The 27,520-nt window shown below is 44.9% G+C and overlaps 1 protein-coding gene across 1 annotated transcript in view; it reads left to right on the top strand.

The window, feature by feature from the left end:
* Positions 1 to 1,759: 1,759 nt before the first annotated feature.
* The window catches only part of LRRC52 (leucine rich repeat containing 52), a 56,740-nt gene continuing 30,979 nt past the window's right edge, over positions 1,760 to 27,520 (top strand). The window contains exon 1 of the mRNA XM_066594980.1: positions 1,760 to 2,402. Coding sequence (XP_066451077.1) covers positions 1,760 to 2,402 — 643 coding nt within the window. The remainder of the gene's footprint in view (positions 2,403 to 27,520) is intronic.

The following is a 27,520-nucleotide window of genomic DNA, read 5'->3' as shown; positions in this document are numbered from 1 at the left end:
TATAAAGTTTTACTAATTGTAAAAAAAAATTTAAAAAAACTTTAAATCACCCCCTTATACTATATCTATAATAAAAAAATCAAAATCATAAAACAAAAATGCATATTTAGTAGAGATGAGCGAACGTACTCTGTAAGGCCGATTTCGCAATCGAGCACCACGATTTTCGAGTACTTCACTACTCGGGTGAAAAGATTCGGGGGGCGCCGTGGGTGAGCAGAGGGGAGTGGGGGGGAGAGGGAGAGAGAGAGAGCTCCCATCTGTTCCGCGCTGCTACCCCCCGCTCCACCACGCCACGCCCCGCCCCCCCGGCGACCCCCGAATCTTTTCACCCGAGTAGTGAAGTACTCCAAAATCGCGGTGCTCGATTGCGAAATCGGCCTTACAGAGTACATTCGCTCATCTCTAATATTTAGTATCACCATATGCGTAAAAGTCCGATCTATCAAAGTAATGCATTATTTACCCCGCAGGTTGAACGAAAAGAAAAATAAAGAACACCAGAAATGCACTTTTTGAGCCACCCTGTCTCCCAGAAAAAATGCAATAAAAAGCAATCAAAAAGTCATATGCATTCTGAAATAGTATCAACGTAAACTAAAGGATGTCTCACAAAAAATGAGCCCTTGCACAACTACGTCAATGGAAAAGTAAAAAAAACTATTGACCGCAGAAGATGGCGGCAGACAATAATTTAAAAAAATTAAATGTCTTTGAAAAAAAATAAAAGTAGTACAACAAAAAAAAAAAACCTACAAGTTTGGTATCATAGTAATTGTACCAACCCATAGAATAAAGTTATCATGTCGCTTTTGTTGCAGTTTGTGCGCCGTAGAAACAAGATGGACTGAAAGATGTCGGAATGTCGTTTTTTTTCTTTCATTTTACTCCACTTAGAATTTTTTTTAAGTTTTTCATTACATTATATGATACTTTAAATAGCACCATTGAAAAATACAACTTGTCCCGCAAAAAACAACAAGCCCTCGTACAGCGACATCGATGGATAAATAAAGGAGTTACGATTTTTTTAAAGGGGGGAGGAAAAAACTAAACTGTGGGGGGGGGGCGTGCCATTAAGGGGTTAACAGTAACATAAAAATGCTAAAACATTTATATACCACACTATGAGCTGTGAATGAAAAGCTCTATAAAGTTACACGGAGCAACAGCACACACAGGGGACACCTCGGTGCTATCAATCAGCTCCATCTTTACTATAATGGTCTACAATAGTATCAATGTCTTTTCTTAGGTGTTAAATTGCAGGTATGCTTGCTGCTTCGTCGATGCACATATTCAACTAATCAGCAATGCCTGAACTCTTGTACTTGAGCAGAAGCAGAGCTACCTTGGAACAGCCGCTGACGTCACAAAGGTGTCAACTGGCAACCAACGAGACTCTGGGAGATGTGTCCTCTTCTGTGTCCGAGCCAGCTATTTAACCGTCCGCTTCACTTTCATGTTCAAAGCAGCTTTGTGGTAGCAGCAGCACTTTCACAGCCAGATAGTGAAAATAGGCTGTCAATGAGACCTCAAGAATGGGAGCAACGTGACACTCTGAATAAGAAAACAGAAGAATAGTTACAATAGACATCAATACACATGGTAAGGGGAGCGTGCATGCTGCTTGACATGACTGCAGCCTTACTATCAACTGCTGTGATAGGGGGCTCTGCTATCCGGGCTTGCCCTAGTTCCGATAGCTATCCTTCTGCCCCCCCACTGATCTTGGTGGAGAAGACCTGCTGGACACATCATGTTCATGGATGAAAAAAGAATTTACAGGTCACAGAAGGGCGGTCAGAAATGTATTTTTTTAATTACCGCAGTCGCTTTATTACAGTGCGGCCTATGCTGTCCAAAGGAATGCAGTTGTGAGTATCTTTTAGTGAACTGTACTGCTAGACAACTTGAAGAATTTCCCACCGATATCCCAATGGATACCAGGCAGCTGATCCTAACTCACAACAATCTGACCTACCTTTCATCAATGGATCTCAACCTTCTGATTGACTTGGTGTACCTGGACTGCAGTCATAATGTTCTAGGAGACTCTTTGGAAGCCACCTTCATTGCTGTGCCATTGGTTTATTTGGACCTAAGTCATAACAACATTTCCAAGATTACAACGGGCACTTTCTATCTTTTGACAAGTCTGGTTGTCTTAAAGCTTTCAGACAACCCCTACTTGGAGGAGATTGAGAAGGATGCCTTTGCCAACAACACAGGACTCCGTCAATTGGACCTCAGTCGAACAGCGCTGACTTACATAGATGTCACTACAGTTAGTGAACTACCTAGTCTACGAACACTAGGCCTCAGCTCCAACCCCTGGGATTGCTATTGTCCTATGAAAGACTTCCTAAAGTGGGTCACAGAGAGTGATATTTACTTCACAGGTGAGCCAGGGAGAGGTAAACAGGCAATTGTGCCAAGCAAATGTAACTTTATTTTTAAATGACTATAAACATTTGTCTAATGCATTTTTACGTGAACATATATCTGCTGTGGGTGTTTTTCAATGTTAATCTTAAACTTATTTATTGTAACATTCATAGTCAAAAAAAAATCCGGCACCTAGAAGGAGTTGTCGGAATCGAATGAAACTTTCTCTGTGTGATTGTAACATTGATATAAGTAAGTGATTAGAATATCAGAGCAAAAGGATAATTTATTCCCGAAAACTGAACCCTTGAAGGGGGCTCTAGTGCCATGTTGGGCCACCTCTAGCTTGGATGCAAGATGTGATATGGGCATAGAGGCTTACATATGGCATATCAGTCCACATTTGCTGTAACTGGGCCTCTAGATCGTGCAAACTTGTAGGCTGTCGATGTTGGCATCCCATTCATGTTCTATTGGTGGTAAATCTGGCGACCGGGCAGACCATGGAAGTGTGGCAATGCTGTGAAGGCATTCCTGTGACACGCTTATCTGTGTGGCCAAGCATTATTCTGATGGAAAATGCCTCTTGGAAGCCATGCCATGAGAGGCAACACATGAGCCCAGTTGACTTGTGTGAATGCCCTTGCATATCTACTGGTCCCAACACCTTCTATTAGTATGGTCAGAACGGCCTAGGTGGAGGGCAATTTGTCGATACGACCATCCAGCTTCGCACATTCCACTAATGCGCCCCTTCTCAAACTCTGTTAACTTGGTAAAATTTCTTGATTGAGTGGTAGAGGCGTCTAGTGGTCAACAAGCTCTACACAAGCAGACTAAGAGGTCACTATGTACAAGGAGCCTCCGAGAGCCTTTTTATAGGCCAACGGTGGAACCACTTTTAGGGCCTCAGCTGACAAGGTCCTTCATCTAATCACTCCACAAGTCTAATCACCCGTATATCTGCATGAGCTGTAATTGCATGTAGAGTTTTGCAACAAACTGACAACTTCTTCTAGGGGCTTGATTTTTTTTTGTGACAAAGAGTGTACATACATTTATGGGAAGTTGCAGTAGTCTTCAAAATGCAGCTCCACTATTGAGTAGGAAACCATTTAACAGAAATCTGTTATACTGGACTTACAGAAAATCTGAAGCATGCATGGCAGTTTTGCTATTCATTTGGCCAAAGCAAGCCCGAAGTGAAAATTCATTTCCAAGTGATGGTGACAGCTGAATCTACTTTACTATTTCAGGGCTATGGCTAATAATAACATAATGGTTTATGTTATAAGTCATTTGCTACTATACAGTTATTACTAAAATTTAAAGTTGGAGAAATTCTAATGATAAACCTGCAGAGCTGAGGGCTGGCACCACTGCCATGCCATATGTAGCCACCACTTACAGCAGGTGTGATTTATGAACAAACAAAATGCTGCTGCTTGTATTACCGTGTAGTAGATCGCTGGAGATCACTGATCCAGGAACTTATTCTTATTTCAGTGTCTGGAGTTGGAATGCAATTACTGTATTTCTAAGATTATGGCTAAATGTAGACCGCCGGGTCGGATTCTGGCTGCCAAATTCTCGCAGTGGGATGTGAGGCTGGGTTCTCACATGCCAGATTCCCGGGAAAATCTCGCGATTTGGCCGCAGCCAAAAACTGTGAGATTTCCGTCGGGAGAAGCGTTGCTTCAAAACCCGCGTCACTTAGCTCTTCCACTGCAGCCAGCGCTCCCATAGAGGAGAACGCGCCGCAACGGTGGAAGAAAACAAATGAACATGCTGCGGCCGGCGAATCCGCGCTGCAGCGCCGGCTTCTGCCGGCTTTGCCACGGTGGATTAGCCGTCCCATGTGGACGAGATTTCTGAGAAATTTCATCCACATGGCTGGCTAATCCCGGGATTAGCGGCCGCAGGTGTGAACCCAGCCTGATCCTGTTCCCCTGCAGTGACTTCCGGCTTACCTGTCCAGCGCCTTAACTCTGCTCTGTGGATGTGCCAGCTGGCGCACAGCCGCACATGCGCCGAGGCTCGCACTGAAACAGGACATGCCATGTTTTCCAACCCTCGAGCGGAATATCACAGTTGATTTCTGCTCATGGGCATAGAAATGCATTTTTCAGTGCATGTCCTATGGGGCTGTATTTGCTGTGGGATCCGGAGTGCAAATACACCCGTGTGCATTAGACCTATAAAATGTACCCCAGGTTTAGAAAACAGAAAAAAATATTTCATACTAATTTAAACGTTACTGGGGGTCTAACACAGGGGAGGGGCTTCCTTTGTTAACCTCGATGTTCTAGTACAGAAAAAGAGGTTAACAGTGAACAATCAGTTTCTATTAAATCTAGGGTGTCCATTCAAACAATGGTGCAAGCATATAAGTTACCATTATACACATACACAGCACACACATTGTACAATCACATGACACACACAGCTATGTAACATACACACATACAGCTCTGCTACATATATGCACAGCCGTGCTTAATAAACATGCACACACATCTACTGTTGTCATGTTAAACTCTGATTTTATTAACACTAATCCCCAGATACAAGTGTAGTAATACCTGACCCCAGAGGCGTAACTTGAAGCTCCTGGGCCCCAGTGCAAAACCTGTAACAGGGCCCCCAACTATAATGCTTTATTCATAGTACTGGGCTCCCTATATGGAGAATAGAGGCTTTATGGGCCCCCTAAGGCTCCTGGGCCCGGGTGCAACCGCATCCCCTGCATCCTCTATAGTTACGCTCCTGCCTGACCCCCTCCAGATGCTTCCTGGTCACATGGTTATGACATGTGGGGTACTCCTGCTACTGAAAACCAGGCCGATATACGGACTTGTGAATAAGCCCTATGGCCGCCTTCACACAGGCCAGAAATCCGTGCATAAATTCTGTAGCATATACAGTATACACAATGTGGAAGGGATTATAAAGAATCTTCACACAGTGTGGAAAATTTCTGCAACAAATCTGCGGCGTTTTTGCAAAACGCTGAATTCTTAATTCGCAGCGTGTCTAGTTGTGTTACGGATTTATGCTGCGGATTTTTTTTAAATCCCTTGAAATACAAGCATTAAATACTTTCCCTTGAAATGCAAGTGTTAAATCCCGCAACAGATCCACTCAAAAAAAAACACAGCCAAATACACACCATTTACACGTGGATTTGGCCACTGTGGTTTTCCCAGCGTAATTGCTGCAGGTTTTCCATAGCAGCAGAATTGCTGCAGAATTCCCCCAGCGATTATGCTGTGTGTGAAGACAGCCTAAGGCCTCATTCACGCGAGCATTTTTACATGGCTATTTAGCCACAAAAAAAAGGTTGGCTGAAAATCGGGACCATGTGAAGCATTGATTCCAATACATTCATTCACATGACTGTTCTCCGATTGAGTGAAAAAATCGTGCTGTCAAAACGAGAACATTGGCAACTCAAAACAGTCACTGATTTTTCATTCTGCATCAAAAGATAGCAGTCTATGGGAGCTTCCAGCGTTTTTCATTAAATATAGGTCAAGACCTATGTGTTAGGTCGACTGCCCATGTCTGCCGCCCTCCTGCTATTGCAGACAGACGCGGGCATCGCCTTGCCCCTCCTGCTTGAATACCTCTTTTACTTTCTATCAGCCCTGCTGAAGAACAAGTGTTTTATGCTGTCGAATGATGCAGTTATACAGCGCAGTTCGACAGAGCAGAAGACAGGTAACATGCACAACTGTCCAAAGACTGGAGGGAAATGCTCTCCTCTTCGCACTGATCTCCTTCACTATCCTCTTTTCAAGCCTTAACACTTTCTTCCAACGCCCAGGCCCAACACACTCCATCCACATCAGCCCCTCCCTCCTTTCCTCACCTATGTATGGCTCCCATGCACTGTTCAACTTCCTAAGATGCCTTCAACCCCTCAATACTGCAAAGAAACACCTTAGCCACCCACACAAATCCCCTAACCATGTGCTCACCCTTGCTACCCTACTACTCCTAGCTGCAGGGGACATATCCCCCAACCCAGGCCCACCCCATACTGTTCTCTACCAAAATGCCCCCCCTGCCCCATTCAAATGCGCCCTATGGAACTCCCAATCGGCATGTAACAAACTCCCAACTATCCATGACCTTTTCACCAGTAAACGCTTGAACTTGCTCGCCCTCACGGAAACTTGGATACAGCAGTCTGATTCTACCTCCCCCGCTGCATTGTCCTATGATGGCCTGCAGTTCTCCCACACTCCCAGATCGGATGACAGACGCGCGGAGGAGTAGGCATCATCCTCTCCCCAAACTATACATTCCAGGTCATTCCCTCAGCTCCCTCGCTTACCTTCCAGTCCTTCGAAGTCCACACCCTGCGACTCTTCCGCCCACTGCCCCTGCGTGTCGCATTTATTTACCGCCCCCCAGGTCCTACCCGGCTGTTCCTAGACCACTTTGCTGCCTGGCTCCCCCACTTCCTATCCTGTGAAATCCCAACCCTCATCCTTGATGATTTCAACATCCCCATCAATGACTCTAGCTCCTCATCTGTCTCCCGGCTTTTAACACTTACCTCCTCCCTTGGCTTATCGCTAATCTCTGACTCCCCCACTCATAGAGATGGTAACACTCTCAATTTAGTTTTCCTCCGTCTCTGCTCTGCTTCTCACTTTACTAACTCTCCACTTCCACTCTCAGATCACAACCTTCTCTCCTTCTCCATCAGGCACCCTAGCATCTCTCCTGACCCTCCTATCTATCGCACCTCTAGGAACCTCCAGGCTGTCCGCACTAAACAGTTTGCCGAAACTATTCAGTCCTCCCTATCCCCTATCTCTCGCCTCCCCTGCCCTAACCTGGCAGCCGAATACTACCACACCACCCTCAGCCGTGCCCTGGATGAAGCGGCACCACCTGTGACTCGAGCTGTCAAACGTAGACCACGGCAACCCTGGCTCACGTCCCGAACGCGCTTCATCCGGCGGTGCTCTAGGTGCGCCGAGCGGCTGTGGAGAAAGTCAAAGCTGCCAGCAGACTTCCTCCACTTCAAATTCATGCTTAAAACTTATAACCTAGCCCTTCACCATGCCAAACAAGTTTATTTCACCTCCCTTGTCTCCTCACTATCCCACAACCCCAAACAATTCTTTGAGACTTTTCACTCCCTCCTCAGCCCCAAAGAACAGGCCCCTGCGACAGACCTGACTGCTGGAGAACTAGCTACCTATTTCAAAGAAAAAATCGACAACATTCGAAAAGAAATCTCTGAAAGCTGCATGGTTAGCCTCGATCCCAGTTTCATCAGCACTGCATCCAGCACCTACTCACTATCTACGCTAGAACCAACGACAGAGGAAGAAGTCTCCAGGCTCCTTTCCGCTGCCCGCCCCACCACCTGCGCTAGCGACCCTCTCCCCTCTCACCTCCTCCGGTCCCTTTCCCCAGCTCTCATTACTCACCTCACTACAATCTGCAACCTTTCCCTAACCTCTGGCACTTTTCCCTCCTCATTCAAACACTCCATTATATCCCCTCTGCTTAAAAAACCAACCCTGGACCCAGGTGATGCTGCCAACTACCGACCCGTCTCAAACCTCCTCTTCATCTCCAAATTACTGGAACGCCTGGTCTACTCCCGCCTTACTCGCTTTCTCTCTGACAACTCGCTCCTCGACCCCCTCCAGTATGGCTTCCGCTCTCTACACTCAACCGAAACTGCCCTTACAAAAGTAACAAATGACCTGATGACTGCAAAGTCGAGAGGTGATTACTCCCCACTAATCCTCCTTGACCTGTCTGCTGCATTTGACACTGTAGACCATAATCTCCTTCTCACTATGCTCCACTCTATTGGTCTAAAGGATACTGCTCTCTCCTGGTTCTCTTCCTACCTCTCTGACCGCTCTTTCAGTGTTTCCTTTGCTGGTTCTATCTCTGCTCTACTTCCTCTCGCTGTTGGGGTACCCCAGGGCTCGGTCCTTGGTCCCCTTCTCTTCTCTATCTATACTTCCCCAATTGGACAAACCATCCACAAATTTGGCCTCCAATACCATCTCTACGCTGATGACACCCAACTATACACCTCCTCTCGTGAGATCTCTGGACCATTCGTCCAAAATATCACCGACTGTCTGTCCACTGTCTCTAACACTATGTCCTCTCTTTTTCTCAAACTAAACCTCTCAAAAACTGACCTCCTTGTCTTTCCACCTTCTAACCGACCTCCCCTCAACATCTCCATTCCAGTGTCTGGCACCATCATAACCCCCAGACGGCATGCCCGATGCCTTGGGGTCACACTGGACTCTGACCTCTCCTTTGCCCCCCATATCCAATCTCTGGCCCAAACATGCCACATGCACCTCAGAAATATTGCTAAAATACGTCTGTTCCTAACCACGGACACGCTAAAGACACTCGTGGTTGCCCTCATCCACTCCCGCCTTGACTACTGCCACTCGCTACTCATCGGCCTCCCCCGCACTAGACTCGCTCCACTCCAATCCATACTAAATGCAGCAGCTAGACTCATTTTTCTATCCAGTCGTTATTCAGACGCCTCTGCATTATGCCAGTCGCTGCATTGGCTGCCCATCCACTGCAGAACTAAATTTAAACTTCTCTACCTCACTCACAAAGCTCTGCATGGCGCTGCGCCACCATACATTGCCTCCCTACTGTCAGTACACCACCCAGCCCGCTCACATTTCGATCGGCTAACACACTCAGACTAAACACCCCTGTAATACGAACCTCACATGCTCGCCTACAGGACTTCACCAGAGCAGCACCCATCCTCTGGAATGCTCTACCCCAAGGCATCCGGACAATTCCCGATGCACGAAATTTCAGACGTGCCTTAAAAACGCACCTCTTCAGGGAGGCATACCAAATCTCCTGACCTAGTCCCTCGCCCCTCACTATGGTGACCCACCCTTTTTGCCTTCTGATAAATGATCTGTACATAAAATTTCCTATTGCCTGTGTTCCCCAACCCCTGCACCTCCTGTACCACCCTCAACCCATTTGTGTCTAACCCAATGTACCTCACATTGTATTTGTTGCAATTGTTGTATTGTTTTGCATTTATCCATGCCTGAAAGCGCTGCGGAATAAGTTGGCGCTATACAAATAAAGATTATTATTATTATTATTATTATATAACTTAATCCTTCACAGTGCTGTGTGCTTTCCACCAGCACTGCAGGAGTTAACTCTTCTCCGTGCTCTTAGCCCAACTGCATGGTTAATGGACGATTACTGTCTTATTTAAGATGAGCTGGGGAACTTCCTCCTTGCCAGAGTATTGGTGTTGTTTGTTTCCTGTTCCCAGCTAGCTATTCTGATCGTATACCGACCCTTGGACCTGTTTACCAGACTTGCCTGAACGCTGCCTACTTTGACCCCTGGAATTGTGATGCGGACTTGCCTGAACTCTGTCTGCCTTGACCCTCAGACTTGTGACCCAGATTTCATTTATGAAATCTTGAAGCAGGCCATGGTAGATCGCCACCCGATTCCTATTCGTCAGCTTGAGAGACCTTTGTGATTGATAGAAGTCCCCTCTTCGAGACCATTCAGTTTGTCACAGAGCTGCAAGTAGGCATTCTTCACTCAGAGAAGATTTCCCTGCTGGTCCTTCCGAGGTCTACCAGTTTCTGCAGTTGAGTCTGCCTTGACTTCATCAGCATAATCCCACCTTGAATTGACGGTCTGGGGAGGTGTTACGTTGGAGGTTATCCTGCCATTCCAAGTGCCTTTTTTTAGTACAGTCTGTTTGTCACTCTCCAGTAGCCTTGAACCTCCAGGGCCTGCCAGAAGCTTACTATGGTTTTGCTGATGTGTTCGACAGGAAAAAGGTGGAACGCTTGCCACCACATAATTCCTATGACTGTCCTATTGATCTAGTGCCAGGTTCCATACCTCCTTGAGGTAGGGTATACCCTCTGTCACCTCCTGAGTCCCAAGCTACGGTGGAATACATACAAAAATAATCTTGCCAGAGGATTCATCTGTAAGTCTTCCTCTCCTGCTGGAGACGGATTCTCATTTGTTAAAAAGAAAGACGGGACACTCCGGCCCTGCATAGACTGGGGGCTTGAATGCTATTACCATAAAGAACAAATATCCATCACCCTTAACCCCTTAGCTGTTTGATCGCTTGCGTGGAGTGCGTAACTTCACAAAACATGATCTACCTGGAGCTTACAATCTCATCCGCATTCTCTAGAGTGACAATTGGAAAACTACCTTTAAAACTCAGGATGGGCACTATGAGTATTTGGTAATGCCTTACGGTCTGGTATTAATGCCCCAGCCATCTTTCAGGAGTTTGTGAATGACATCTTCAGGGACCTTCTTTACGAGTGTGTTGTCATGTACCTTGATGATATTCTGATCTTCTCGCCAGATATCCACTCACATCGCAGACAAGTCCGTACAGTACTCTAGCAATTAAGGGAGAACTGACCACATGCCAAATTCGAGAATTGTATCTTTTAAAGAAACTCTCTCCCTTTTTTAGGTTTCTGATCTGGGCCTGCAGATGGACCCTTACAAAATATCCGATGTGCTGAACTGAGCTTGCCCTTCTGGTCTTCGTGCTATTCAGCTTAGCAAACTATTATCGGCAGTTCATCCTTCACTTCTCTACCTTGGTGGTGCCTATCTCTGCTCTCACATGTAAAGGGGCAGATGCCAAGCAATGGTCTTCTGAAGCTGATGCCACCTCTCAAGCCTTGAAAAAAGCCTTTTCATCGGCACCTGTTCTGCACCAACCAGAGGTTTCCAAGCAGTTTTTCTTGGAAGTTGATGCATCTTCCCACGAAGTGGGAGCAGTCCTGATGCAGAAAAGTGCCTTTGGGAGAATGGTAACATGCGGATTCTTTTCTAAGTCTTTCTCTGCCACCGAACCAAATTACTCCAAGGAGACCGTGAACTCTTGGCCATCAAAATGGCTCTGGACTTTTGGCGATTCCTGCTTGAGCCTATACGGATCTATACTGATCCCAAGAATTAAACCTATTTACAGACCGCACAGCGACTCAACCCTCAATAAGCCGGGTGGTCCTTATTCTTTTCCCAATTTGATTTTGTTTCAATCTTCTGGCGGAAAGCACTGCCTAGATCCTTCAGTTCCAGTGATCTCAAGGAGAAGCCGCAATACATCATGGACCCTGCCAGGATAGTAACGGTGGCTCCCGTTCAAATAAAGAACATTCCTCCTGGAAAGACATACATACCCGAACCTAAAAGAAAACTAGTTTTGTCCTGGGGACACTTTTCTGCCGCCCTCTTGCTATTGTGGGCAGATGCGGACGACGCTCTGCCCCTCCTGCTGAATAGCTCTTTTACTTTCTATCAGCACTGATGGCGCTAATCCTCCACAGTGCTGTATGCTTTCTACCAGCACTGCTGGAGTTAACGTTCTCCGTGCTCTCAGCCAAGCTACAGGGTTAATGGGTGATTACTCTCCTATTTAAGATGAGCTGGAGAACTTTCTCCTTGCCAGAGTATTAGTGTTGTTTGTTTCCTTTTCCCAGCTAGCTATTCTGTTCTTGATCTACCGTGTACTGACCCTTGGACCTGTTTACTGAATTTTCCTTGACCCTTGGAATTGTGAACCACATTTCATTTATATACTGTCTGCTCCGATGTATGGTCTGTATTCAGACTCTGTGCTTTGGCCTGTCTCATGGTGCGTTGCACAAGTATCGCCGACCCCTGTGGGTCAGCTGCCAACTACACTAGGCCTACTCTATGAGGTAGCAACCTGGCCGGTTCCCCGCTGCAAAGGCCAGATCCCTGTACAGCGGTTAAAAGGTGAATACCAGAGAACCGCCAGGATAACGCCCTCAGGTTTAGCCCAAACCCAAACCGGTTAGTTGGGTCCACACCCGCTGGTCATAACAGTGGGTCCACACCCGCTAGCCATTAAACTATGAAAACTGAAAAAAAGGGAAAGGGAGGGAGTTTACCTGTTTCCGGTACTCGGAAAAGATGACAGCTGTCTCTATTTAAGCATTAGAAGTCATTCCGAGGTTTTCTGCCAACCAATGAATTCTGCGCTGCAGCATATTTTTCTCGTGATATGCTGGTGTAAATGGACGAGAGAATGCTAATTAATCTCAGGATTCGACTATGATGCAACCAGCGTAGAAACGCATCTGCCCGGTGAATGAGGCCTAAGGGTGAAAAAACAAACTGCAGCTCACTATACCCAGCCAAACCATGGTGTCACATTGTGCTTCTGGGAATTTTAGTTCTGTGGGTTTCCTGGAGCACACTGCTGCAGGTGTGGTTGATCTGGCTGGCTGATGCAGTGGAGTTCTCCATCCAGCCGCTCACCACCGGTCTGCTGCACATAAATATCAGTCCTTCTTACTAGAGGGTGCTGGTCATTATACCTATATCTCCTAACTTACCTGGTCGTTGGGATCCACGTTGTGCATATCTTTGTTCTGTCAGTCTCCTTTGTGGTCTGCTTGCCTGCGGTTCAGTTTGGTTTTTGTCTGTATTTCCCTTGTCTGAATTCTGTTTGATATTCTGTTCTGTTTTGGTTTCTGTCTGAACTATGTCTTATGCCTGTTCCACCTGTTTGTTGGTTGTCCGACGCCTGGTTCATGTTTGTTTGTCTTACACTTCTGTTGATGGGCAGACACCCAAGCTTTGTCCTGTCCCCTTTGTCCGTTAGTAGACAAATGCTAGGGCCTTGTTTTCTCTGCCTGTCTGTAGGTATGCAGATGCCTTGTGTTTGCTAGGTCCTGCTTGTTGGCTTGCAGTCTTGTTTGTTTTTGCTTTGTTCCTGCCAGTTACCATTTAGGGTAAGCTAGGCCCCTTGGTTCCAGTGTGAGTCCGTCACTATTGAGAAGATCACAGGACTCTGGGGGTTGGGTTGTCCTTGTGGTATATGGATTGATGCAGTATCAACCAGCTGCTGTTCAGGATACTGGGAAAGTTGAACTAACCTACTCAACCCTTGTCTCCTCTCTCCCTCACAACTGCCAGGCCTTTGATGACCATAGGAAGTTATTTGTTTGGATGGCAATAAAGTTAAGGCAGTGACAGGCAGATGCTAATTACCCCCTACCAGGAAGGTGTGGCACCTCGGATGTTTCCCACAGACTCCCTGGCTCGAACATTTTTATTAAGGAGAAAATCTTTCAATAAGGATTATTAGTTGTTTGAAAGTCCTAGCCCAATATGAATTATATTTTTGGAATCGGCCGGGCCAGCTGAATGACATGTATCTATGCATGTTGCAGTATGGGGCCTCTATCACCCCCAAATGGCATATCCGTGTACTTGGTTAAAATTTACATGTCATGCTTGATATCGGCGAATAGATAAAATCATGTCCAGAAATATGCCGGGCATAGATTTCCAATCGGAGTATCTCCTGCAGAGATAAGGCCAAAATGGCAAATTATGGTTTTTCAGAGGTCTAGTGCATCTACGCACCCCTCTCTAAATGACCTCCAAGGGGGAGGTGTGTTCTGGGGAATTTTTTATAATTCTGGTTCAACGAACCCTTATTGTCAGACCTTCGGAGATACGCCACAACGTATTCACTATCCCATTTCTTCCTGTGACTCTGCACAAATCAAAACCTTGTGCCAAGCATCCCAAATCTGGTATCTTTCTGTTATTTTCTCCTTATTTTATTTTAAATATTACCGGTTGTGTATGCCTGTAAACCTTACCTCCATTGTACATCCTTTTTCTGTATATTTCTGTATACTTACAAATATTTAGCACCGCTAGTCTTTTTTAGAATAAACCTGCAATTTATTAGTTAAGCCTTGTCTATTTTAAAGCAAACCATAACTCCCAAAATTGTATTTATAATTCATAGTCTGTGTTCCAGATTACCGGTGATATACAAGCTGGTGGTTGCAGTGAGTGTATGTGGGTATTGTAGAGTGCTGGAAAAATGAGACTGACCAGGGGGTGATTTTAGCTTTCAGCCTGCATGTGTGCAGGAGCCAGGGAAAGATGGGAGCAAATCCGCCCATATTCTAACGACTCTGCGCTTGCAATCTCGCTAGAGTGATCGATCGAGGATCTGCCGTGATAAATTGGTAGCGGCGAGTGCACTTGGATTAGTCGATCCATGACAAATCGGTGACAGAGGCGGAATCGGTCAGGGGTTGCCTCTCTCTCTTCCTAACAGTCTTGTTAGAGTTGGGACACACAAACAACGAGGACCCTTGGTATAGGTTTGGGAGTTTTTGTAATTTGGCTAAAGCACTAACTAATACCTTGTAGTTATTAGCCTCCCATCTGCTTATGCGTGTGGGTATTATGGGTAAGTATTTTGGTTTTTTTCAGTCATTGTTGGATATCTGCTCGCAAGTCCCATTTATCATTCAGTTTGTTATGGTGTTCAGCATGTATGCTCATTCTGCTTATGTATGTCTTGGTGTCCATTTGTGTGCATACCCCTTCTAGTTTTCCTTCAGCCCTTATTTGGGTTGCATCAGTGTAGGTTGTTTTTTTCCAAATGACTGGCCAAATTGTGTGGTCGCTGCAGGTGGGCGTAATCTGGCTGTTTTCAGCCAGCTACACCATGTCTTTACATCCTTAACTTGTTTATTTAATATAAATACAGCACCAGACCTAACGTCCGTTAATGAATATGTCAGCAGAACCAAGCTCAGTACATAAATACAGACTCGAAAAAGCATATATTTCTTCCTATATAAGCAATTTCATAAAAGAATCCCAGCCTGATTGCGGGTCTACAGTTGTCATAAAATGTAATCAAATACCAGCTCTACACTGTGATCGTGATTACAGTGCAGTTATCTCCAGTGATCACATTTGATGTCTGTCCAGTGTGTCAGTTTTCTTCTCTTTGGGTTCAGACCACCACTGAGATTTCTTCCAGCCATGATTCAGCTATGCACACTTGCTCTATCCTGCTTCACAACACCCAATGGACTTCTCAGTGCATCTTTCTAGTACTAGTGCTCCCACTGTGGTCCCATTAAATAATAGATCCATAGCTTGAACCCACTAAGTAACAGTACCCTCTCTGTTGCCCCACTAAGTAAAATTGTCCCCATTGTTGACCCACCAAATAATAGTGCCCTCAATTTTGTCCCACGAAGCACCACGCAATAGTTCCTCTGCTGTTGTCTCACCAAGCAATAGTGCCCCCTCTGCTGTCCCAACAAGTGTCCCCACTTTGTAGCAAGCCCCTCTCTATGAACTTAATAAGTAATAGTGACCCCTCTGTGGCCCCAATTAGTAGTAAGATTGTCCTGGGGCTCCAATTGGTAATACGACTCCTGCTGTCGCCCCAATTAGTATCGAGACCGTTCTGTAACCCCAATTAGTAATAACATGTCTGCTATGGCCTCAATAAGTAATGGTGGACATTTAATAGTCCCATTTAGCAAGAAGACACCCCTCTGCAAACCCCCCAATTAATATAAGACCTCCTCTATGGACCCTAAAATCCAGCTACTTCAAGAGTTTTTACTAGCTGCCTTGTTAACACACACACATAGGATAGCCCCGGTTTACAGAGTTTACGCTAGATATTAACACACACACATAACACTCACACATGACCTAACATCTAACCTCGATCCTCCTCCCCCCTCTGTCATTCAGAGTACAATGAATGATGGAACCGGGAAAGGGAGGGGCAAGGTTATGCTGCACGAGAATAGCGCGTGCAGCGTCGGACATCAGGTCCTATGTGAGTGTGTATTAAAATCTAGTGTAAGTCTGCAAGCAAATAGTCTTTTACATGTGGGGTCGATCAGCCCCAAACACTTGCTGGGGGCCAGACCCAGGGGCCAATTTCCCCTGTTCAGCCTGCCCCTGCTTGTGGATAAGCATTTAGCATGCCAAATTAGCATTTTTAAAGGTATAAAAAAAATTAAAAAGAGAAGCGCAGGGAAACGTAATAAACTGCTGAGTTTGATGCACATTTTCTGATTCCAAGGTCCAGAATAGCAGAACTCCTTGTTTTCTCTTCTACCTTTTGGAAGATAAATTTGTCAATAAGAGACAATAAGGATTTGTTGGACCTGTTGCTTTTGCCTGAGAGAGATCACTATTTTGCACTTTTTTGAGAACTTTGCCATCTGATGTCCTCCGAGCAGCTAGATCCAGCCAAACCCACTCACAGTAACTCTTTGGTCTTCCCAGAATGCAGCAGGAATATGTAAATTACCTTCTAGGAGCTCCTTTTTCTGATCTGGCGAAGTCCCCCAAACAGTTAGACTCGGCTAAACCCAGCAATCGTCCAGCTCACATTGACTTCCCAGATTGTATCAGGAATATGCAAATATAAAACATTCTGGTTTGTTTAACACATTTTTGTTTACCGCCTAATTTCACATGTTTTCCTTCAATGTCTTCAATATGTCTTCATGTCTTCAATATGAATCTACAATGTAAAAATTAAAACAAAAAAACAACAAGAAAAAGCATGGAATGAAAAGGTGTCCAAACTTTTGACTGGTACTATAAGTGAACCTTTTGGAATTATCTGAATTTCTCCATTAATCGCTAATATAATGTGGTCTTAAGCTCCATTCACACGGGCGAGAATCTTGCAGGCGTTTTGTGAGTTGCGAGACACAAAACTCGCCCGAATATGAACTTCATTCTTCTGAATGGCCTTATTCACATAAGCAATTTTTTCTCACATCAATGCTGCGTGTAATGTGCATGTGAGTGCGATGTGAGGAACATGAGCCTAAGGATCGCTATTTCACAGAAGTGATGCAAAGCGTTTTTTAATGAAAAACGCTTCACATCTGCATGAAAAACACATGTTGGCAAGAGCAATATTGGACCAAGTTTCTTAGCCCAATATTGTGCTCGCGTGTGTGAACTTAGCCTTATTGTTACCCAATTTAGAATTATAAACAACTACATCCTAACTTAAATAATAACACACAAACTGTTCATTGTATTTTATTGAGCACATTGCATAAGTATCCACAGTGCAGAAAGAAAAAGTAATTAAACTAAAGGAGTTGCTGAGAAGACCTGTCCATGGGCTGTATCTTGTATTGCAGCTCAGCTCCATCAAAGTCAATGGGGCTGAGCTACAAGACCACACACAAATTATGGACAGGTGTGATGCTTTTTCTGGAAGAAAGCTGCAATGTTTTTTCTAATCCTGGACAACCCCTTAATGACTTATTTCAAAAGCTAAGTGGCAAAAGATGTTAAAATTAAGGAGATAAGTTTGAAAGTGTGTGTTTCATGGGGGCTTAGCCCATTAAAGAAAGGCACACAAAACCTGGTTTGGGTCCTATTGGTACACTATATATCTGTTCTCATCAAGAAAGATTGGTTAGCGTGAACCAGACCAATTTCCACCAACATCAGATAAAACGACACTCGACGAGTAGGGTCTGGAATATATAAACTTCCATTATGGTTGATTGGCCGGTCAGGGGAAACATAAAACACTAAGGGATTTCCGACATCTGACACCCAAGAAACCTGCTACAGTCACAGGGAACTCCGAAGGATATCAGACATATAACACCAAAGTTAAATAATGCAGTGACAAGACACCTTTGCTGAAAGTGTGACCATGTGGTTCAAGCCGACGTCATGACACCGGTCCATTTCTGGCAAGCCATGACAGTATCTCGTCTCTGTGGAGGGGCTCCAGGACCCCTAGGACCCAGCTTAGAAGGATTCAGTCTGGGAAATCTCTTAACAAGATGGCCAGCATTGACATCCGCAGCAGGAACCCAAGGCACTGACTGAAAGAAGGTGGTATATTGTAAAACTTTAGAATACTGTCTATGAGAAGTCAGCAGCAGGACGTAAAGAAGTTTAGGCTTTTAGTGATAAGAGGTTGTGAAGGCAGCAGGTATATAAAATATAGTATATCCTGAAGCCACTCCCTCCAACCCTTATGGCAGGTTCACACGAGTGTATTATTGCATGCAATATACGCGTGCATATTATGCGGTGGATGGAGTCAATGAAAGTACATTAATTTTCATTGATCCATTCACACTTGTGTATATTCATTGCGTATATTCCAGGCGGATAAAAAGAACGCAGCATGTTCTAATTTACAATAGAGCCCTATTGTCTTCTATTGGTGCGTAATAAACGCTGGACATACGCAATTATGTGCAGTGCTTATACGCAATGTCGCTAAGCGAAAGAGCGGGAGATGTAGAAAAAAGAATTAAACCAGGAAGACATGCATGAGATACATTGTCATGCACAGTCAAGGGTTCACACAGCGGTAAAACGATGCGTTATACACGCAGCGTTTTACTACATACTCGTGTGAACTCGGCCTTAATATTACATCTCATCTTCATCAGTGTTTCTCACATGGCTGACATCTCAAGGTCTGCGACTTAACTTGTCCACTGTATTGGGCAATTCAGAAATGTTGCATAGATGGTCTTAGAATACGCTGTAGTCTACGCCAACTATTTTTTAATTAACTCAATTTTATCTTAAAATTTATCTCCTGAACCCAGTAAAATATTAAAATAATATCTCTGCAGCATATAATGATAAAAATATCTCTGCCTCGTAAGGGGGTGCTTCACTAGTGGGACTCGCCTCACCAGTTGCAAAGGACTGTCTGGATAGTAAGCATGTTGTGCTTTCATCCTAGTGATCATATCTCCAGCATTTGGTGCAGCCGTGACAAGAGGGAATTAGTACACTACTTGCTACTATGCTATTTAAGAGAGATTACAAGGAGGAGGATGCTGTCTTGTCACTCTCAGCTGCAATATTCAATCCAGGGGCGTAACTATAGAGGGTGCAGGGGATGCGGTTGCACCCGGGCCCAGGAGCCTTAGGGGGCCCATAAGGCCTCTCTTCTCCATATAGGGAGCCCAGTTCTATGAATAAAGCATTATTGTTGGGGGCCCTGTTACAGGTTTTGCATTGGGGCCCAGAAGCTTCAAGTTATGCCTCTGTGCAGCATGGTTTAGGTATGGGTATGGGTACAGATACAGATAGAGGGGGGGTACCAGCTCACCTTTTGCATCAGGGCCCCTGAGCCTTTAGTTACGCCCCTGATTCAATCCATATTTGGTAAAAAAGGCTCCTGCGAGCAGAGGTGCCCCTAACATGAGGCAACCTGAGCCTGCTGTCTCAGACAACAGACTGCAGGACCTCAAAGAGAGTAAAAAATAATTGGCAGCTGTGAGACGGCTAGGCAACAACCCAGCACAAGCATTTCACTCGGTGGGTCCGTAGCCGCCACTGCTATAATCAGTCTAGGACCCCCGAACTCTACCCCTGATTTCTGTGTTTCTGTATGCAGCGCAGAAGCCTGTGAGGTTCCTCTCACACAGCCGCTTTTTCCCGCGATTACCACTGTGTTTTCAGTGCCACGGTAATCGCGGTATAACTTTCCCATTGTTTTCAATGGAGCCACTCAGACAGCCACTTGAATGCAGCGCTTCCCAGCGCCGCAATTTTCCAGCGGAGTCTGTACTATTTTCCGGCAATTAGGGCACCTCATCAATGATGGGGAGTGCTAAAAGCCGGCGTCGCTGCAGCCGAAAAAGGAAGTAAATCATGGCAAAGCACCGTGACCAAAAATGCGTCGCTTTGCCGAACGCCTGTGAGAGGGAGGCCGGAGAGTGGTCAGAGATCATAGACTTAGTACTGAAGTCATGGCTGGAATAGAGTTATAGACCGAGTGAGTGAAATGCTTGTGTCAGGTTGCTGCCTTGCTGGAATTTCAAAATGGGACACTATTACTACTGGAGCCACTATGGGAGTTACTAATACTTCTGGAACCACTTTGGGGACACTATTATTCCTGGAACCACTAACGAGGTCACTGGTAATACTAGGGTCATTAACTGGATCACTAGTACTATTGGGGCCATTAAAGAGGTTTTGTCATTAGAAAAAAAATCAATACTTACCAATTCCTTCCTGTTAGTCTTCTTAACAGATCTTCTCCTAGCTCTTCCAGTCCCCCGGGTCACATCACCTAAAGCCAGCTGGATCCTCTTCTTCCTGTGACGTTCTCGGTACTATTGACGTAGCATTCACTGCCTAGTAGAGAATGCCGAATCCTATGCTGGGCTGTTGCCATGACTACGCATGTGCGCTGTTTGGGCATGTGCGCATGTGTGCTGTCTCGTGGCAATGGTATATTGCCGTATGCGCAGTCTCGGCAATAGCCCGCATTAGCATTTGGCAGTAAACATTACGTCACTAGTGACCGGGTACACTGACCAGCAGGAAGGAGAATGCCGGCAATGTATGCTTCATCACAGGAAGAAGAGGATCCGGCCAGCTGGAGGTGATCTGACCCGGGGGACTGCAGGGGGCAGGAGCAGATGGGGGAGGAGAAGATGCTGTAAGAAGGCTTCTTGGGGAGGAATAGGTAAGTATTGATTTTTTTTCCTAATGACAAAACCCCTTTAGGGGGAGTCACTATAACTATTGGGGCCATTAGGGGGGGGAAACACTTACTATTGGGGCTACTACTGGGGGCACTATTACTCTGTCACTTCAGACAAATCTCAGTGGTTCAAATATGTGTTGGGAATCTTGTGTTTTAGCAATTTCCATGCTTGTAAAATTAGTGCCTTTTTGTGGGGGAGTGCCATTTCACACTTCACCTCAAGCAGCATTTAGACTTGGGGCACCCTTGCCTACAAGGCAGCGTTTTGTATTATGGATAACATGTAAAATTCCATTAGGATCAGGATATTGGATGGCTGCTCTCACAGAAATCGTGAGTCTGCACAGACAGTAATTTTCTTCGTAAATTACTGGCAATTAATATACAATGTCTCATAGCAGAGAAGTAGATTCTCTAAGCTGAAGTTGGTTTGGCGCTGACTAAACTTCACCTTATTCTTCACTCTTATCCTTTTCAAAAACATATGGACTTTTCTGGTTGAATTCCCAGGCCGTGGTCCCCAGAATAATCACCAATTGGCGAAGCAAAGGGTCTTAGCCAAGAGTAGAACAACAGATACAAGTTGAATAAACCCAACGATGAGGCAGAAGCAATATCCATTAACAAAGTTGAAGTCAGAATCATTGTCAATCAGGTGTCAAGATCAGGATCAGGATCAGTAGTCAAACTACTAACGACCACTTGTCCGTCCATCCGTGTGTGTGTGTGAGTTTAATGCAGAGCCTGACAGCACCTGTGAATGTCAGTTACCGGCTTTTAGCTCTGCCCCTGGATGACATGACAGTGACGTCATCACAGTTCCTTCATCCTCCTCTTGTGCTGAATGAGGGATTATGTGCGGACTACATACCCCACAAACCCCTGCAGCCTCAGTTGCTATGGATACAGCAGTATTTAGTCTGACAATTTGTATGTTGTGAAACAGCTGCACACCTGTGTGGAGACTCCAATAAATCACACCTAACAAATGTCCACATACATAGCTAGCAGTGCATATTGAACAACAACATTGAAGTATTGTCCTTCACCACTATCTTCACATCTCCTGAACGTGATATCATGTCATCTCAAATGCTAATGCCGCCAACAGCAGTCCAGCCTTCCTCTAATCAAGGAGCGCTGTCCAGTGTTGAAACAAACCATCACTGTCATGCAAACATGTCACCACAGAGAGTTCAACGCTGCCGTGAAGCTAATGCAGCTTACATGACACAGCGACAAGCACTGATTTTACCTCAGCCTCCAGCTGAAGTTCGTAAATCTTGTGCGAAAGCTACGAGTAAACATGCCTCCTCAGCAAGCTGCTGAACTTCACAAATCACGTGCAGTTCAGATGTGAAAACAATGTAGCAAAGCTGTGTGTGTGTGACATGCATGTAGCAGAGCTGTGTGGTGCATTGTGCCACCAGAAACACTGGTACTATATAATTTCCTAATAATTACCAATACAAGGAATCCATGGCATAGATAGAAGTATATGAATTACCTGTTCTTAACTTCTTAAGCAAACATTATGACACACAACACATGGGTTTTGTTTATACAAGGACACAGCTTTTTTGTTAAAATTCATATTTTTACTTTGGTTTGGTATTGCTTATTAATTTTGCCAACATTAATACACCCAGTAAAACTGAGAAAAATTAAAATGTTGGATTAAAGGAATAATAACATGTTTTAATTTGGCAAACTTATTTTTAGCTCGCAACCCATGTCAAGGGTCCTCGTTGTCTTGCGAGTCCCTAACTTAACATGTACCAATAAATATCTAGCTAAACCAATAAAATTAAAGCACAGCTCTCTAAAAAAAAAGGATTCTGCTTGGAGTGAGCAGTTCAGAAAGTAGTCTGTGAAGATGTCCTTGACTCGGAGAGCAGGTGTTGCTGGTCTGCCATGTAGCCTGTGGTCATCCACAAAGGAGATATGTTCAGTATTCTGTCTTTCCTACTATTTAAAACATAGAATCTCCTAAGATGCAACCCACATGGCATCAAATTGGAACATCAGTACGTCTTGGCATGTGACCTCAAACGTCAGCCCTCATATGTGCCCACTGCTGCATATCTATTGCTTTATTATGCAGTATACAATGGTACAGCATTTCACATTTCTGTGCCTGCAATAAAGTGCATGTTAGTCATTACACACAGTCCAATATACAATACAACATCACGCACATGTCATAACTAAGGGAGTGGTTATGCTTATTGGAAGGGGTTATGTGCTTTGACGGTCCTCATTGGAGCTCCCCCTTCCATTCAGATTTCACTTATTGCATTGCAATAAATGAAGTCAATAGCATTTCTGCAACAGATAGGGCATGCTGCAGATTGGAAAATCTGCAGCATGCCTAGGATCCACAGCTGATTTTTTCAATCCATGAGTGAATGTGGTTTGTTAAAACTTTGTACTTTATTGCAGCATTTCGGTGCAGATTCTCATAAATGGAGAGAGGTTAACGGCAATGAAGTAATTATTATGAAAGACTTTAATTGTCCGGATATAATATGGGAAGATGAAACCTGCGAATCTCACAAGGCGAATAAATTCTTAAGAACAATTAAGATAACTACCTTACCAAACTTGTGCGGGAGCCAACTAGAGGGAGGGCCATCCTGGACTTATAATTTATTACCAAACCAGACAGAATCAAGAGGGTGCAGCTTGAGGGACACTTGGGAAATAGTGACCACAATATAATTTCAAGCGTCAAAAAAACTAAACTTTAGTAAAGCAAAATTTGATCGGGCGCACAAATCTGCTATTAGTGTGCCCGTTTAGACGGCCCGGGCTCGGCGTATATGCGCCGGGCCTGGGCTGTCTGAACGGGTGCACAAATGGCAGACCATCGCCCACATCAAAACACCAGATCATTACTGGGTGGCCACCCTTCTTCATGCCCACTTCGAGACCAAAATGACAACTCTCATTCCGGCAGTGGAGAGGGACTTCAAAATTCAGTACTCAGAGCATTTGCCCATGGCCGCGGGTAGAAAACCAGAATTTTGAGAGGAAACCCATGCAAGCACAAAAAGTACATACAGACTTCATGCAAAAATGAGGGGTGCACCAATCATGAGGCAAGGTGAGAACTTCATCTCGGACAAACACAATCCCTTTCATGTGCTGAGTGTCTTTCCATGGACTTTTTCAATATTCTAGCAAAAAGTCTACGACGTCTGGCCATGATGAAATTTCAACTCACAATCTACATCTTGCCCTAAGGCCCTGACAAAAAAATGTTCTTCATTTTTCAGCACTTACACCACATAATGATTTGGGTTTTTTTATCTTTGAATATTTTACTATACAAATATTAATGTTTACTGACACCTTCAGTTTTTAAGGACCAGAACTTGATAGTGGTTACTTTAGAGAATGTGAATACTAATTGTGCTTGTCCTGTAAATTCCTTATTACCAAAAGCAGTAAGTTGACCTGTAAATGGTAATGTTATAAGAGTCATGATGCTGTAAACCGTCCGTGGATGAGAAGTATTCTATGTACTGCCTGGTAGAGGGCAGCATTCCCGAGAAGAATGTTTAATATCTTATTAGTGTCTACCAGTATAAGTAAGATCGCAAGAATTACAGTACCGCTAGGCAATTAAAAATACAACTAGGAAAAGTGGTTGAGATCCGTCTCTACATCTCACAGGTATAAGGGCTCCTTAACACAGCCATGTTTGCGTGAATTTTTGCTCATGGAAAATGTGCATGCTAAACACAGAGAATAGAACCCACTGATTTCAATGGGTTTATTCTAATTTCTTTATTGTGTGGTTCTCACGAGTGCAAAAATATAGGACCTGCTCTATTATGTGCACAAATGTGCACCAATGAGTTCCATAGAGATTTATGGAAGGTGCGAAATGCACACATATGTACTCGCGTTTGGCTTAATAGCCATTTATATCAGAGCAGCCTAATTCCTCCGCCCATGTGAACTAGCGGTGCCTGCGAAAATGCGCATAGTATTTGCACAAGTAAAGGTAAAGTCCCCTGGTGCAAGCCCTGAATGTGCACAGGCACACACGCAAAGTACAAAAAAGTTGCGCAGGAGCGAGCTTATTTTACACTTGTCTGAAGGAGTCCTTGATTAGTAAAGTGTGATCAGTCAATGTAGTGTGAGCTGTTGGCAACTTACTAAAGTGTGATCAGTCGTAGTATTAGGGCAGTTTCACATGAATGTATGCGCAAAAACGCTCACTAAACTTAATGCATTTGCGCCGGGAGTCTTTTTTACCTGCGTATCTGCGTATATTTACCTGTTTTTGTGTGCACAAAAAAAACAACACACAATCAGGACCTGAAGTTGTCATAATTGACCCTGCCCCTTTAATTAACGATAAATAGGCCACATGTGCGGCGTCACGCTATCCTGAGGTGCTTCTGGTACTTTTTGGATTTGTGAGAGATTAGCTGAAGTTGGAGACATGTCTTCTGATGAGGATGTTCCTTTGCTTTGGTTGCTGTCATGCAGAATTGGGCAGTTATGTGAGATGGTGGAAGATGTGCATAGAAGGAGAGGGAGGTTCTGGGCTCATCCTCTGGTGTAGCAGCGTGTGCGTAAGGGGCATTTCTGTCATTTGTCAGTCCAGCTGTTAAAGGGGTTGTCCCGCGGCAGCAAGTGGGTCTATACACTTCTGTATGGCCATATTAATGCACTTTGTAATGTACATTGTGCATTAATTATGAGCCATACAGAAGCTATAAGAAGTTTTTCACTTACCTGCTCCGTTGCTAGCGTCCTCGTTTCCATGGAGCCGACTAATTTTCGCCGTCTAATGGCCAAATTAGCCGCGCTTGCGCAGTCCGGGTCTTCTTCTTTCCTCAATGGAGCCGCTCGTGCTGGATGCCGGCTCCTTGTAGCTCCGCCCCGTCACGTGCCGATTCCAGCCAATCAGGAGGCTGGAATCGGCAATGGACCGCACAGAAGCCCTGCGGTCCACCGAGGGTGAAGATCCCGGCGGCTATCTTCAGCAGGTAAGTAAGAAGTCACCGGAGCGCGGGGATTCAGGTAAGCACTCTCCGGTGTTCTTTTTTAACCCCTGCATCGGGGTTGTCTCGCGCCGAACGGGGGGGGGGGGTTGAAAAAAAAAAAACCCCGTTTCGGCGCAGGACAACCCCTTTAAACTTCTGGAGGGGGTGTGATATGCAATTAAATACACTGACACCAACAAGCGTCGGTGTATATCAGCTGAGGAAACACTCCTGGTCACCCTCAGGTAACTAAATACCTTTTTTCTGGGAGGGTTGTTTTTCCTTTTTTTACTTTCTAAAACGTTTCATTTTCCTTCTCTGCAGGTTCCTGGCCTCTGGGAATTCATATGCTTCGCTGCATTTTGCATTTTTGTTGCGGTAATTTCAGCGAGCAGAAGTTGACAGAAAGGTAGCTCGAGCTGTTGCACCAATTCTAACCGCGTCACGGTGGTGGCTACTCTGCCGGAGATGGTGGCTCGTGCACTAGGTGGGATTGTAAAAGAGCTTGTGCTGGGGCAAACGGTAGTTAGTAATCGGTAGCAATCGGTCCAATGTCATGACAACACCTTTTAGTTAGTGTATTTTTGGTAAAAACGAAACAATGAGGCAAGTCCAAGAAGGTAACTTGGAAAAACAGAACACAGTCCAACAGGAGTAACCATATACATTCACTTCTAGTTTACTCAACTGGAGGAAGAAATGAGGTAGCCAGGCTAGATTTAGTGGGCACTGTGCTGAAGGATTATTTGTGGAGGAATGGAGGGAATAGTGCAGGCCTGACATACTAACTTCTGACTTGGCAGGGACAAGATCAACTCAGGATTGTGATGCCTATTATTTTCTGTCTTAGGCAGGGTCTGCCCTGACTCAGGTTCCTTTAGGGTTGAAAAAGACTCCGCTCTGTCCTCCTGCACACCCCACCGGCTGACTCCACAGTGAGACCTTTTTCCTTACTGGGCTCCTCTTCGCCAGGCCTGGACTGCATTAGGCTTGCCTGGCTATTTATAATAATTATTTATTTATTGATACTTGCTATGAGATATAGTAGTTTCATTGGATTATTTACACTGTTAATATATGTCCACTACAATTGTGCTACTGTTGCAGTCGTTCGAAGGTTCTCACCTTGCTTTCAGGCCAGACCAGGGTTTAGCAGTGTTCCTACCTCTCCTGGAGCTGAGGGGTGTGGTGGCTGCATAAGTGATGTCAGTCCTCACCTGGTGCTGAATAGCCCTGCTCCTATTTAAGCAGTGCTAGTATTGACCCCTGTGCTGGTCAATGCTTCAGTTGCCACTGGATAGCTGCTGAGGAACACATCCTGCTTGAAGCTCCTCCGTGCTAGCTAAGTTTCTATATATGTTTTGTTTGGTTTTCTGTTTCCCTTTCTTTTGGTTCTAGGGCTCCCTGATAGGGACTTGTCAGTGGCCCAGGCACGAGTGCAGGTCCGCACCTATAAGAGCGATCGCCCCGCCGAGTAGGCAGGGCACCCCTCCCGGGTTAGGGGTTTATAGGGAGAGGTTTCCCCGTAGTTTTATGTTTCTTTGGCATAGGTGTGCCTTTTCGTTTGTTTTGGATATTGCATGTCCGGTTGGACGCAACAGCTACATATTTATTGATTCCTATTTTAATCCATTTGCATGTATTTTTACACAAGTTTTGTATTTTGTTTTCCTTTTTCCTTGTTTTTATTACCTCCTGTACTTCCATTTCTTTTCAAATGATTATACACATTACTTTTATTTCATGTACATTC

Source organism: Eleutherodactylus coqui, chromosome 3 (genome assembly GCF_035609145.1).
Source record: "Eleutherodactylus coqui strain aEleCoq1 chromosome 3, aEleCoq1.hap1, whole genome shotgun sequence".
Lineage (NCBI taxonomy): Eukaryota > Metazoa > Chordata > Amphibia > Anura > Eleutherodactylidae > Eleutherodactylus > Eleutherodactylus coqui.
This window is presented reverse-complemented; position numbering and strand designations above follow the sequence as displayed.